This window comes from Ranitomeya variabilis, chromosome 6 (genome assembly GCF_051348905.1).
Source record: "Ranitomeya variabilis isolate aRanVar5 chromosome 6, aRanVar5.hap1, whole genome shotgun sequence".
NCBI lineage: Eukaryota > Metazoa > Chordata > Amphibia > Anura > Dendrobatidae > Ranitomeya > Ranitomeya variabilis.
The window spans coordinates 134,989,080-135,003,546 of NC_135237.1; the positions used below are offsets into that span (position 1 = coordinate 134,989,080).

General features: G+C 48.5%; 1 protein-coding gene across 1 annotated transcript in view; it reads right to left on the bottom strand.

Moving 5' to 3' along the window:
- Positions 1-14,467, bottom strand: part of CPNE4 (copine 4) — an 828,774-nt gene that overhangs the window by 41,413 nt on the left and 772,894 nt on the right. The window contains exon 14 of the mRNA XM_077269031.1: positions 3,573-3,706. Coding sequence (XP_077125146.1) covers positions 3,573-3,706 — 134 coding nt within the window. The remainder of the gene's footprint in view (positions 1-3,572; positions 3,707-14,467) is intronic.

A 14,467-nucleotide genomic window follows, 5' to 3' on the forward strand; every position in this document is an offset into this window, starting at 1 on the left:
TTCATCCTCAAACTAATGGACAAACGGAGCGAACTAATCAGACTCTGGAGGCTTATTTGAGGTGTTTTGTTTCTGCAGATCAGGATGATTGGGTGACCTTCTTGCCGTTGGCTGAGTTTGCCCTTAATAATCGGGCTAGTTCCGCTACCTTGGTTTCGCCTTTTTTTTGCAACTCTGGTTTCCATCCTCGTTTTTCCTCGGGACATGTGGAGCCTTCTGACTGTCCTGGGGTAGATTCCGTGGTGGATAGGTTGCAGCAGATCTGGAATCATGTGGTGGACAACTTGAAGTTGTCACAGGAGAAGGCTCAGCGTTTTGCCAACCGCCGCCGCGGTGTGGGTCCCCGACTTCGTGTTGGGGATTTGGTATGGCTGTCTTCTCGATTTGTTCCTACGAAGGTCTCCTCTCCTAAATTTAAGCCTCGCTTCATCGGTCCTTACAAGATATTGGAAATCCTTAATCCTGTGTCCTTTCGCTTGGATCTTCCGGTGTCGTTTGCCATTCACAACGTGTTCCATAGGTCTTTGTTGCGGCGGTACATTGTACCTGTGGTTCCTTCTGTTGAGCCTCCTGCTCCGGTGTTGGTTGAGGGCGAGTTGGAGTACGTGGTGGAGAAGATCTTGGATTCTCGTCTCTCCAGGCGGAGGCTTCAGTATCTGGTCAAGTGGAAGGGCTATGGTCAGGAGGATAATTCCTGGGTGGTTGCCTCTGATGTGCATGCGGCCGATTTAGTTCGTGCCTTTCACGCTGCTCATCCTGATCGCCCTGGTGGTCTTGGTGAGGGTTCGGTGACCCCTCCTTAAAGGGGGGGTACTGTTGTGAATTAGACTTTTTTGGCTCCCTCTTGTGGTCACTAGTGATATGACTCTGGGATTGTCTTTCCTCAGTTTGGCACCCACCTGGGTCGTTAGTCCAGGGGTGTCGCTATATAAACTTCCTGTATTCTCAGTCCTGTGCCTGGCATCATTGTAATCAGTTCCTTTCTGTTTGCTCCTGTCTGCTGGTCCTGGATCTTGCAAAATTAAGCTAAGTTTTGCTTCCTTGTTTTTTGGTTATTTGCATTGCTATTATTTTTTGTCCAGCTTGTACTAAATGTGATTCCTGATTTTGCTGGAAGCTCTAGGGGGCTGGTATTCTCCCCCCGGGCCGTTAGACGGTTCGGGGGTTCTTGAATATCCAGCGTGGAAATTTTGATAGGGTTTTTGCTGACCGTATAAGTCATCTTACTATATTCTGCTATTAGTCAGTGGGCCTCTCTTTGCTAAATATCTAGTTCATTCTTACGTTTGTCTTTTCTCCTTACCTCACCGTTATTATTTGTTGGGGGCTTGTATCCAACTTTTGGGGTCTTTTCTCTGGAGGCAAGAAAGGTCTATCTTTTCCCTTCTAGGGTTAGTTAGTTCTCCGGCTGGCGCGAGACGTCTAGAACCAACGTAGGCACGTTCCCCGGCTGCTGCTATTTGTGGTGCTAGGATTAGATATATGGTCAGCCCAGTTACCACTGCCCTATGAGCTGGTTTTTTGTGTTTGCAGACTTGGTATGTATTTTTAAGACCCTCTGCCATTGGGGTCATAACAAGACTGTGCCCGTCACTGATTGGTCGAGGCAACCTTTATGACATCATCGTCGCCATGCTGTGCCCGTCGCTGATTGGTCGACCAATCAGAGACTCGGGATTTCCAGGACAGACAGACAGACAGACAGAAAAACCCTTAGACAATTATATATATACTGTAGATATACTGTATATATATATATATATATATATATATATATATATATATATATATCTACAGTACAGACCAAAAGTTTAGACACACCTTCTCATTTAAAGATTTTTCTGTATTTTCAAGACTATGAAATTTGTACATTCACATTGAAGGCATCAAAACTTTGAATTAACATGTGTGAAATTATATACTTAACAAAAAAGTGTGAAATAACTGAAAATATGTCTTATATTCTAGGTTCTTCAAAGTAGCCACCTTTTGCTTTGATGACTGGTTTGCACACTCTTGGCATTCTCTTGATGAGCTTCAAGAGGTAGTCACCGGTAATGGACTTCCAACAATCTTGAAGGAGTTCCCAGAGATGCTTAGCACTTGTTGGCCCTTTTGCCTTTTCTCTGCGGTCCAGCTCACCCCAAACCATCTCGATTGCGTTCAGGTCTGGTGACTGTGGAGGCCAAGTCATCTGGCATAGCACCCCATCACTCTCCTTCTTGGTCAAATAGCCCTTACACAGCCTGGAGGTGTGTTTGGGGTCATTGTCCTGTTGAAAAATAAATGATGGTCCAACTAAATGCAAACGAGATGGAATAGCATGCCGCTGCAAGATGTTGTGGTAGCCTTGCTGGTTCAGTATGCCTTCAATTTTGAATAAATCCCCAACAGTGTCACCAGCAAAGCACCCCCACACCATCACACCTCCTCCTCCATGCTTCACGGTGGGAACGAGGCATGTAGAGTCCATCCGTTCACCTTTTCTGCGTCGCACAAAGACATGGTGGTTGGAACCAAGATCTCAAATTTGGACTCATCAGATCAAAGCACAGATTTCCACTGGTCTAATGTCCATTCCTTGTGTTCTTTAGCCCAAACAAGTCTCTTCTGCTTGTTGCCTGTCCTTAGCTGTGGTTTCCTAGCACCTATTTTACCATGAAAGCCTGCTGCACAAAGTCTCCTCTTAACAGTTGCTGTAGAGATGTGTCTGCTGCTAGAACTCTGTGTGACATTGACCTGGTTTCAAATCTGAACTGCTGTTGACCTGCGAATTCTGAGGCTGGTGACTCGGATAAACTTATCCTCAGAAGCAGAGGTAACTCTTGGTCTAACTTTCCTGGGGCGGTCCTCATGTGAGCCAGTTTCTTTGTAGCGCTTGATGGTTTTTGTCACTGCACTTGGGGACATTTTCAAAGTTTTGCCCAATTTTTCAGACTGACTGACCTTAATTTCTTAAATTAATGATGGCCACTCATTTTTCTATACTTACCTACTTTTTTCTTGCCATAATACAAATTCTAGCAGTCTATTTAGTAGGACTATCAGCTGTGTATCCACCAGACTTCTGCATGACACAACTGATGGTCCCAACCCCATTTATAAGGCAAGAAATCCCACTTATTAAACCTGACAGGGCACACCTGTGAAGTGAAAACTATTCCTGGTGTCTACCTCTTGTAGCTCATCAAGAGAATGCCAAGAGTGTGCAAAGCAGTCATCAAAGCAAAAGGTGGCTACTTTGAAGAACCTAGAATATAAGACATAATTTCAGTTGTTTCACACTTTTTTGTTAAGTATATAATTCCACATGTGTTAATTCATAGTTTTGATGCCTTCAGTATCAATGTACAATGTTCATAGTCATGAAAAAACAGAAAAATCTTTAAATGAGAAAGTGTGTCTAAACTTTTGGTCTGTACTGTATGTAATATATCAATAAATATGGTACCGTATATTTTAATTCTGAGTATTATTAGGGAGATTTATTAAAACTGGTGCAAAGGAAAAGTGGAGCAGCTGCCCTCTAGTTTTGATAAATCTCTCTTTGCATTATTGTTTCCGTCCCTTACCATGGCTTCCATAGTGTGGGTCTCCTCTGAAGCTGACTTTGCCACTTTTTGAATAATGGGGGCAATGTTTGTAGGCCCATAGAGCTGTAGCTTGGGCAGGCAGTTCTGATAGGCTTCTACCACTCCTTGTATTCCTACAAAGGAAAAAAAATGTATTGGTATTTAGAACTATGTAATGAAGAAGCAATCTGGAGAGCTACAAAGAAACAAAATCTGACCAGTACCTCCAACAGAATGCAGCAAATATCAACAGGTGCAAGCTGCTATGACTGCACTAAATACGAACCAAAGAGTGCAGCGGCGCCGAGTACACAAGTTGTATGCAAACATTTAATATATTACCTGGGAAATGGAAGTGTTGTGCGCTTACTGGAGGGATGACATCCATAATCGGATATAATATGCTGGTTTATTGTCAACGTGTTTCAGAGTCACACTGACTCCTTCAGGACAACTATTGTCTTATGTATGGTTGTCCTGAAGAAGGAGTCAGTATGACTCTGGAAAGCATTGACAATAAACCAGCATATTATATCTGATTGTGGCTGTCACCCCTCCAGTAAGCGCAGAACACACACATTTCCCTGGTGATCTTTTCTTGACACATTCATATGGAGGCTACAGCATCTGGATTTTAGTCTTTTCAGTGGTTGTGTCACACACAACCATGCAAGGAGAGGGTATTTACTTGTTAATTTCTCTTATTTCTTGGATAAGACCCTATTGCGCTCTTGTATTTTATATAACATTGAATATATGAAATTTAAACAACATTACTGCTATATAGACTATACTTGTAAAGTTGAGGTACTCAGCATACAAACGGGCCACTTTCTGGGAGCCCATCAGTCATGACAAAGTGTACCTTTCTTCAATGGGACTCTAACCTTTTTTGTCAGATATTCCTATCCTAAAAGCTTACAAAATCTGAGTTAAATTAAAAACAGCTTTAGAATGATAGGAGGAATGTTCAGCCAAAGATGAACAGGTGCAAACTGCTATGACTGCATTACGCCCAGGCCAGTAGTGTGCTGCTGTACGCTTTGGTTTGTAGATAATACAGCTTACACCTGATCACATTTGCTACATTCTGCTAGGAATCTGTATTTTTTTTGTAGCATACATTTATGATCGCCTCCATATCTGGCTGAGCACTATTTCCTTCAGTCTAAGGCCAGAGATACGCTAGTATCACATCCATTGCGATATGCTAATGAACCTCGGCTCCTGTTCTGCCACCAGTGTGAGCTGAGTGTCAGTGTTCTGTATTCTGATCCTCTCACATGGAGGAGACTGAGCAACTAATTTCTCCATCTCTTCCATTTCCAGCATCTATGGGAATCACACTGCACTTGGGTGTTACCTGAGTGCACTGCGATGTTTCACACGCAACAATAGTCTTATATGAGTGCATGTGATCCGAATTTTGCATGCAATCGCAGCAGGCTGCATGTTAGGGTTGGCGGAAAGCGCCGAGTATATATATATGTATTATTAGGTGCGTTCGCAACCCGGGGTCCACCGTGCAGGAGAGGAACCTGCTGCTGGCAAATGGCGGCGCTATATGACGGTATAAGTGAACTCTGTTAACTCCACAGAGTCGCTAGGAACAAGATGCTGTGCCCTGTTAACCTCACAGAGGTACACAGCTACCAACCAGAGCAAACTGTGGTCATGCAGTCAGAGAAAACAGACAAACAACTCCTCACCGCAGGTGCCGGTATTCTAGCGGCTTATTTCAGCCAAGGCCCTGAATACGCTCATACAAACTCCTCACCAGAAGTGCCGGTATTCTAGGGGCTTATTTCAGCCAAACCCTAACCGCATCCAGACATGACCACACTGGCGCTGAGCTCATAGACATTGGTTTGATACTAGCGCATGGCCATGCGGCCAGGCAGGCCTTTTATAGCTGCAGCAACTTCAGGACCTTCCTAGAGGACGAATGGAAGCTGCTACAGTACCTGAGCAAATTCAGGACCTTCCTAGAGGACCAATGGGAGCTGCTGCAGTATATGAGCATGTGACCCCCGACCTCCAATGAGAGGTCTTACCCTGGGCATGCTCAGAAGGGGAAAAGCAGGTCCCAGAGACATCTGCTCGCCGCTGACCAGTACTGGCTACAAAGGCAGAGCCTGGAAGAACAGTAGTAACCAGTCACCCAGTATCAACCTGAGCCAGACGCTGGGACTGATGTCTCCACTGAGCAGGCTCCAGTGCAGCTGGAGAAGAATGTGAGATGAGCATCGGAGGTGGTTCGAGATTCCCCCTGTGCAGAGGTGGGAACTCGACACCTAACATTACCCCCCCTCCTAGGCCCCCCTCCTTGGGCCTCGCTACGCTAGAAGGCAGCAATGAGCTGCGGAGCTCGAATGTGCTCAGCAGGCTCCCAGGACCTGTCCTCTGGGCCATAACCCTTCCAGTCCACCAAATAAATTTTTTTGCCACGTACCACCTTGCACCCCAAAATAGCGTTCACCTCGTAATCATCCGATGACGAACCTGATGTCCTGGCAGATGACTCGGAAAACCAGGACATGTACACGGGCTTCAGGAGGGACACATGAAAGATGTCGATAAGACCTAGACGTGGAGGAAGAGCCAGACGGTAGACCACAGGGTTAACCTGTTCGAGGACCTTGAAGGGACCCAAGTAGCGAGGTGCAAACTTAGTGGACTCAACTCGCAGCCTGATGCTACAGGCGGAGAGCCACACTAAGTCGCCAGGAGCAAAGGTTGGAGCAGGGGGCCGATGTGCATCGGCGGAGGACCTTATTCTCTCCTTGGAGGCCCGGATGGCATCCTGAGTGTGGTCCCAAATGTCCCTTGCCTCCACAGCCCAGTCTGCCAACCAGGAGTCGGCGGAAGACACAGGCATAGGCACAGGGACCCGCAGATGCTGGCCGTAATTAAGGAGGAAAGGAGTCTGACCGGTGGATTTGGCTACAGCGTTGTTAAGCGCAAACTCCGCCCAACAAAGATGCCCAGTCATCTTGCCTGGCAGAAACAAAATGTCGCAGATATGTGACCAGGGTCTGGTTGGCCCTCTCTACCAACCCATTCATCTCGGGATGATATGCTGAGGAGAGATTGAACTCAATGCTGAGTAGACGACAAAGCTCTCTCCAGAATCGAGACACAACTGGGGACCCCGGTCACTGACAATTTTGTCCGGCATACCGTGTAGGCGAAATATGTGTTTGATAAACAACGCTGCCAGAGCCCGTGCAGAAGGTAGCCGTGGCAGAGGCACCAAGTGCACCATTTTGGAAAAAAGGCTTACGAGACTTGGGTAAGCCCACCACAAAGTCCATCCCAACCATTTCCCAGGGCCTGTCTGCCACCGTCAGGGGGTGAAGCAACCCAGCTGGCCGTTGACATCAAGGAGACTTGTTCTTGGCGCAGGAGACACATGCCCGAACATAGTCTGTGATGTCACGGGCCATATGCGGTCACCAATATGTCCTCGCCAGTAGTTCAGATGTCCTTTTAGTCCCAAAATGTCCACCCACCCTAGAAGAGTGAGCCCAAGAGAGAACCTCTGGACGCAAACTGGATGGTACAAAAGTCTTGCCCGGAGGCACAGACTCTAGCGAACCCGGGGCCACAGTTCTCAGGCTCTCGGAAGGGACAATAAGCCAAGGCTCCTCTTCCTCCTCCTCAGATGATACAACAGAGTGAGAGAGAGCGTCGGCACGAATGTTCTTCTTTCCGGAAAGAAAATGAAGGGTGAAATGGAACCGAGAGAAGAACAGGGACCATCTGGCCTGGCGAGAATTTAGCCACTGGGCGGTCTGTAAATAAACCAAATTCTTGTGGTCTGTGAATACTTGGAAGGGAAAGCGAGCCCCCTCCAAGAGATGTCTCCACTCTGAGAAGGCCAAATTCATTGCTAGCAACTCCCTGTCCCCGATGGAATAATTCCTCTCCGCTGGTGTGAAGGTTTTGGAAAAGAAGAAGCAAGGATGCTTCCAAACTTGAGCATCCTTTTGGAAGAGGACTGCTCCAGCACCAACAGATGAAGCATCCACCTCCATTATAAATGGCTTATCTACATCGGGGCGATGTAGGATGGGAGCGCTAGCAAAATGAGATTTAATAGCAGTGAAGGCCTTGGAGACCTCCTCAGACCACAATTTGGGATTTGCTCCCTTCTTGGTGAGGGCTACCAAGGGAGCTACCAAAGTTGAGAAATGAGGGATGAACTGGCGATAATAATGAACCCCATAAAGCGCTGCACCGCTTTAAGAGAATGGAGTTCCTGCCAGTCCATCACAGCCTGTAGTTTGGCAGGATCCATAGCCATACCCTGGGCAGCGATGATATAACCAAGGAATGGCAAGGACTCCTGCTCAAACACACACTTCTCCAACTTGGCGTAGAGGGAGTTAGTTCGTAAGAGGTCGAAGACTCTGCAAACATCTCTCCGGTGGGAGTCAATATCTGGAGAGTAGATGAGAATATCATCCAGATAGACTACGACTGAGGTGGAGAGCATATCCCGGAAGATATCATTTACAAAGTCTTGGCAAATGGCTGGGGCATTACAGAGCCCAAAGGGCATCACTAGATATTCATAGTGCCCATCCCTGGTGTTAAAAGCCATCTTCCATTCGTCCCCCTCACAGATGCGAATCAGGTTGTAAGCACCCCGCAGATCTAGTTTAGTAAACACCCTTGCTCCCTGAAGCCTATCAAAAAGCTCAGATATCAGGGGCAGAGGATATTTATTCTTAACGGTGATGGCGTTAAGACTCCTGTAGTCTATGCATGGACGTAGTTCACCGTTCTTCTTCTGCACGAAAAAGAACCCAGCCCCTGCAGATGACACTGACTTTCTAATGAATCCTCTTGCCAGATTTTCTTGGATGTACTGAGACATTGCCTCCGTCTCCGGGAGAGACAACGGATAGACTCGACCCCGGGGAGGCTCAGCACCAGGCAAGAGGTCAATAGGACAGTCATAGGAGCGGTGAGGCGGAAGGGTCTCCGCAGCCCTTTTGGAGAACACGTCCGCATAGGGCCAATATTGCTTGGGCAGAGAGGATAGATCTGCGGGTACCTCAGTTGTAACAACCTGAACGCTCTCCCTCTGACATCTACCCCCACAAGATTCACCCCATCCCAAAATTCTGCCTGTGGACCACTCAATATGAGGAGAGTGATACCATAGCCAAGGCATCCCTAACAGGACCTCTTCAATTCCCTCAGGAATGATAAACAGAGATATAATCTCCTGATGAGATGGCCACAAGGACAGAGTGAAAGGGATGGTCTGGTGTGTAATCTGTGAGGGCAGTGTCGACTCATTCACCACTCGTACAGTTACTGGTTGAGCTAGCATTACCAGGGGTATTGCGTGACGTTGGGCGAAGGCAGAAGACATAAAATTGCCCTCCGCCCCAGAATCCACGCAGAGCTCCACCGATTGAGTGAATGAGCCTATTGTAATTGTCCCCTTAAAGGACAATTTGAAGGCAAACATCGCCGTGTCTAGTGTACCTCCACCTACTACCTCTAGACGCTGATGTTTCCTCGACCGCTGTGAACATCTGGTGGCAAGATATCCTGACTGCTGTCAAACATGGCAGACCTTAAGTGCATGAGCGGTCCGGGACTTAGATCCCGCTCGTGACACTTCCATGGCCTCATGTGACTCAGGGACCAGGACCAGAGATTCCAAAGGTTTGGCGAAGGTGGGAGCCAGCCAAAACCTCTGCCTACACTGGGCCCGCTCTAACCGCCACTCATGAAAACGGAGGTCAATACGGGTAGACACAGCTATTAACTCCTCCAGTGTGGCGGGAATCTCTCTTGTGGCCAGAGCATCCTTTTAGTGGTCAGCCAGCCCCCTCCAAAATATAGGGATAAGGGCTGTATCCAACCACTCCAGCTCAGATGCTAGGGTGTGGAAGTGGACAGCAAAATGGCTGACCAAGGACGGGCCCTGAGTCAATGCCAACAGTTGGAGCGCCGTATGATGGGTGACTCGAGGCCCTAAAAAGACCTGTTTCAGAGTGCTCAAGAACAGCAGAGCACTCTGCACCACATGATCGCCACGCTCCCACAGCGGCGTAGGCCACTCCAACACCCTGTCTGACAGGAGAGACATAATAAATCCCACCTTTGCCTGCTCTGTGGGGAAACGTGCCGCCAGGAGCTCGAGATGTATAGAGCACTGGCTCACGAAACCCCTACAAGATTTACAACACCAGAAAATTTTTCTGGCAGCGGGAGGCGAGATAGAGTTGGAACAGGGGTGGCCGTGGACAAGGTTTCTGCAGCCACGCTAGCAGCCTGAGCAGCAACCGCAGTAACATCCACCGCTGAGGTTGGGCACTCGAGAGCTGCCAACCTACCCTCCAGCTGCTGGATGTATCGCAAGGATTGCTGTTTATCCACCATTTACTAGCCAGACCCTGGTGCTAGTATTATGTTAGGGTTGGCGGAATGCACCAAGTATACACTCACCGGCCACTTTATTAGGTACACCTGTCCAACTTCTTGTTAACACTTAATTTCTAATCAGCCAATCACATGGCGGCAACTCAGTGCATTTAGGCATGTAGACATGGTCAAGACAATCTCCTGCAGTTCAAACCGAGCATCAGTATGGGGAAGAAAGGTGATTTGAGTGCCTTTGAACGTGGCATGGTTGTTGGTGCCAGAAGGGCTGGTCTGAGTATTTCAGAAACTGCTGATCTACTGGGATTTTCACGCACAACCATCTCTAGGGTTTACAGAGAATGGTCCGAAAAAGAAAAAAAATCCAGTGAGCGGCAGTTCTGTGGGCGGAAATGCCTTGTTGATGCCAGAGGTCAGAGGAGAATGGGCAGACTGGTTCGAGCTGATAGAAAGGCAACAGTGACTCAAATCGCCACCCGTTACAACCAAGGTAGGCCTAAGAGCATCTCTGAACGCACAGTGCGTCGAACTTTGAGGCAGATGGGCTACAGCAGCAGAAGACCACACCGGGTACCACTCCTTTCAGCTAAGAACAGGAAACTGAGGCTACAATTTGTACAAGCTCATCGAAATTGGACAGTAGAAGATTGGAAAAACGTTGCTTGGTCTGATGAGTCTCGATTTCTGCTGCGACATTCGGATGGTAGGGTCAGAATTTGGCGTAAACAACATGAAAGCATGGATCCATCCTGCCTTGTATGGAGCATCTTTGGGATGTGCAGCCGACAAATCTGCGGCAACTGTGTGATGCCATCATGTCAATATGGACCAAAATCTCTGAGGAATGCTTCCAGCACCTTGTTGAATCTATGCCATGAAGAATTGAGGCAGTTCTGAAGGCAAAAGGGGTCCAACCCGTTACTAGCATGGTGTACCTAATAAAGTGGCCGGTGAGTGTATATATATGTATTATTAGGTGCGTTCGCAACCCGGGGTCCACCATGCAGAGAGGAACCTGCTGCTGGCAAATGGCGGCGCTATATGGTGGTATAAGCGAACTCTGTTAACTCCACAGAGTCGCTAGGAACAAGATGCTGTGCCCTGTTAACCTTACAGACATACACAGCTACCAACCAGAGCAAACTGTGGTCATGCAGTCAGAGAAAACAGACAAACAACTCCTCACCACAGGTGCTGGTATTCTAGCGGCTTATTTCAGCCAAGGCCCTGAATACACTCATACAAACTCCTCACCGGAGGGGCCGGTATTCTAGGGGCTTATTTAAGCCAAACCCTAACCGCATGCAGACATGACCACACTGGCGCTGAGCTCATAGACATTGGTTTGATACTAGCGCATGGCCGTGCGGCCATGCAAACCTTTTATAGCTGCAGCAACTTCAGGATCTTCCTAGAGGACCAATGGGAGCTGCTGCAGTATCTGAGCATGTGACCCCCAACCTCCAATGAGAGGTCTTACCCTGGGCATGCTCAGAAGGGAAAAGCAGGACTTAGTCCCAGAGACGTCTGCTCGCCGCTGACCAGTACTGGCTACAAAGGCAGAGCCTGGAAGAACAATAGTAACCAGTCGCCCAGTATCAGCCTGAGCCAGACTCAGGGACCGACGTCTCCGCTGAGCAGGCTCCACTGCGGCTGGAGAAGAATGGGAGACCGCAGCGGAGGTGGTTCGAGATTCCCACCTGTGCAGAGGCGGGAACTCGACCCCTACACTGCATTTCTTTTCCCTTCTGATCGGAGCAGGGAAAAAAATGCCACTGAGAACACAAACATAGGTTTAGGTTGGTACGAATGCAATCGATTTTTAATTGTATTGCATTCACCTGATTTAATTGCAAGTGGGAGCAAGCCATAAGGCTGATCATATTAATGATGAATCCATCTGTCCTTTAAATTTGTAAGCTTTTGGCCTGGGAGAGATTCAGTATGTCTGATAAATAAAAAATAGGTTCCCATCAAGAAAGTTATGCTTTATCATGCCCTATGGATGCACACATATTGGCCAACTTATATGCTAAGTATCTAAATTTTAAAACTGTAGTCTACGTAATTCCATTTAATATTAATTTCTAAAATGTTTGCTTATACCTTGACAGGTACAGTGTACTGCTGTACTCTTTGGTTTGTATATTTATTAATCTGGTGAATACCTGCATGAGAAAGTGAAAACTGACAGGCAAATTATATTGTACCATTTTTGTTAACAGTATATTAGATTGAAATGTTGTCTGAATCAATAAAGCTCAAAGTGGGTATTACATATTAGTATTTCCAAACTAACACTGGGTCTTAGTTAGTGACAAAGATGAAGTAATGGCAACGATCCAGTAAAGGCATCAAACAAATAGTGACAAAGACCCAGTGATGATAAAGAAACTGTGACGACAGAGATCCAATGGGGACACAAATCCAGTGCTGACACAGACTCAGTGATGGCACATACCTACTAATGATATAAACCTAGTGATAGACTAAGGTATGACATAGACCCAGTGATGACAAGGACTAGTGATGACATATGCAGCGCCCCAGAGTCCTGGTCGTTGCAGTACTGTTGCTCCGCCGCTAAGGGGGGCTATGGTACGTCTGATGGCACTGAAGGAGTTCATCTGACCAGGTATCACAGACACCAATACATTTCACAGTCTGGCCTCCAGGGGGAGCTAAGGGTTCTATTTAGTAGGCCACTCCTCACAATCTGGTAAAACTGGGGGTTAGGCAGGAAGTTAGGAAGAAAGCTGACTGGGTTGGAACCAGGCAACACCTTGTGGCAGAGGGTGTTGTGGGGGAAGATTCAGAGAGGTCCCTGTCAGGGGTGGGATCCTGACAGAGGCCTAGCAACCAGAGAGAACGTTACGGGACCGCGCCTGCACGATATAGCGGCGGTATCCCAAGAAAGGACAAGAAGCGAGGTTTATTGTGCTGAGTGAGAAACGAGATCAACGCAACAAGGAGAATACCAGTAGGAGTCGTGCTGTAAGACGAGGCAACATCCTATTGAGGCGCATAACCGGTGGCCGGAACGCCGAGGAAGTATAGAGCTCCAAGCCAAACTTCAAACCTACGGCAGGACAGTCAGTTACAGGCGGGCTGTCTCACCCAGACCCAGGAAGACACAGGGGGGTAACAACAGGAGTGGGGCGACGCTGGAGTCCCGGATGAGCTCCGATCCTCCCCGTCATATGGGTGCATCCTAACCGTAAGATCAGGGGGACGTAGAGGGAGAACATCAGATCGAGTTGTGAGGGAACACAAGAAACAGACACAACAGTTGTGGGGTACTATCCCGTAAGCACAGCAGGGGAGGACCACAACACAAGCACAGGAAGGTAGGCACAGATTTCCACCTGCAAAGGGAACTCTGGAGGTGCCATCGGACCGGCCGGACTTGCGCAGCCCTGTTAACCGTATTCCGGATTGAGGACTCAGAAGCCTTCAGTAAAGAGGTAAAGAGACTGCAACCTGGTGTCCTCGTTATTGACTGCGACCGGCACTACACCGCACCATAACATCAGCACCATTCCACCACCTTTCATTGTGCGCCCCTCAGCAGGGTCACGGACCGGGTCTAGCCACCGTGACAACCCCAGAGCAGAGACTCAGAGGCCTGGTACCGGGAACCCCTCGGCCCTGCGACAGTGGGGGCGCTACAAATTTTGGCGTCACGAACAGGATCTACTTAAGCCTGAAGAATCAGGTCATGTGTGCCTTGGAACTGTGATTTATTGTGCTTGGACTGTGACTTATTGCAAAGACTGTATATTGCCACTTGCCGCCAGAAGTTCCCGCCAAAACCGCCGCCATTACAGCGCTAAGGAGAGCGCAGGAGAAGAAGAAGGGCGTGGAGTGGGCGTAGACGAGCTGGAGAGCGCGAAAGACAATGGCCGCCCAGTCTAAATATTTCTGTACCTTGAGGACGTGTCCGTCAGCAGCCGAGATCCGCCTCCTGATTCTCAATGGTGGGCGGAGACAGAGAAAACGAAACTGCCCATAGGGGAGAGACCGGGAAAAGGACCAGGAAGAAGAAGTCAGCGACATGGAGGACGCCATGGCCAGCCGCCAGGAGCCGGAGCGTGGGGTCGGAGCCGAGGACTCCCCCAGCTACCCGGAGAGGCACCGCAGCCAGACCTCCACAGTTGACGGTGACCTCCTGCAGACCGGAGCGGACGAGCTGATCCACCAACTCCTGCAGACGCAGCTGAGCACTGAGGCCAGGTGGAAGAAGACCAACATTGGGAGCCTCACCAGACATCTGTCGGCAGCCTCATCTGGTCCGGAGCAAGAAAGAAGTTCCAGCGCTCCGAAGCCAGAAAGCAAGGCCCTACCGGAAAGCGAGGTGCTGCAAACGGAGAGGACAGCGCCGCAGCGCAAGGCCCTGCAACCAGCGTTCCCGATACTAGCGGAGACGCAGCAAATCAGCACCAGAGGGACCGCATCTGAAGCAGGTATGAAGAACGACCCTGCCCCGCCAG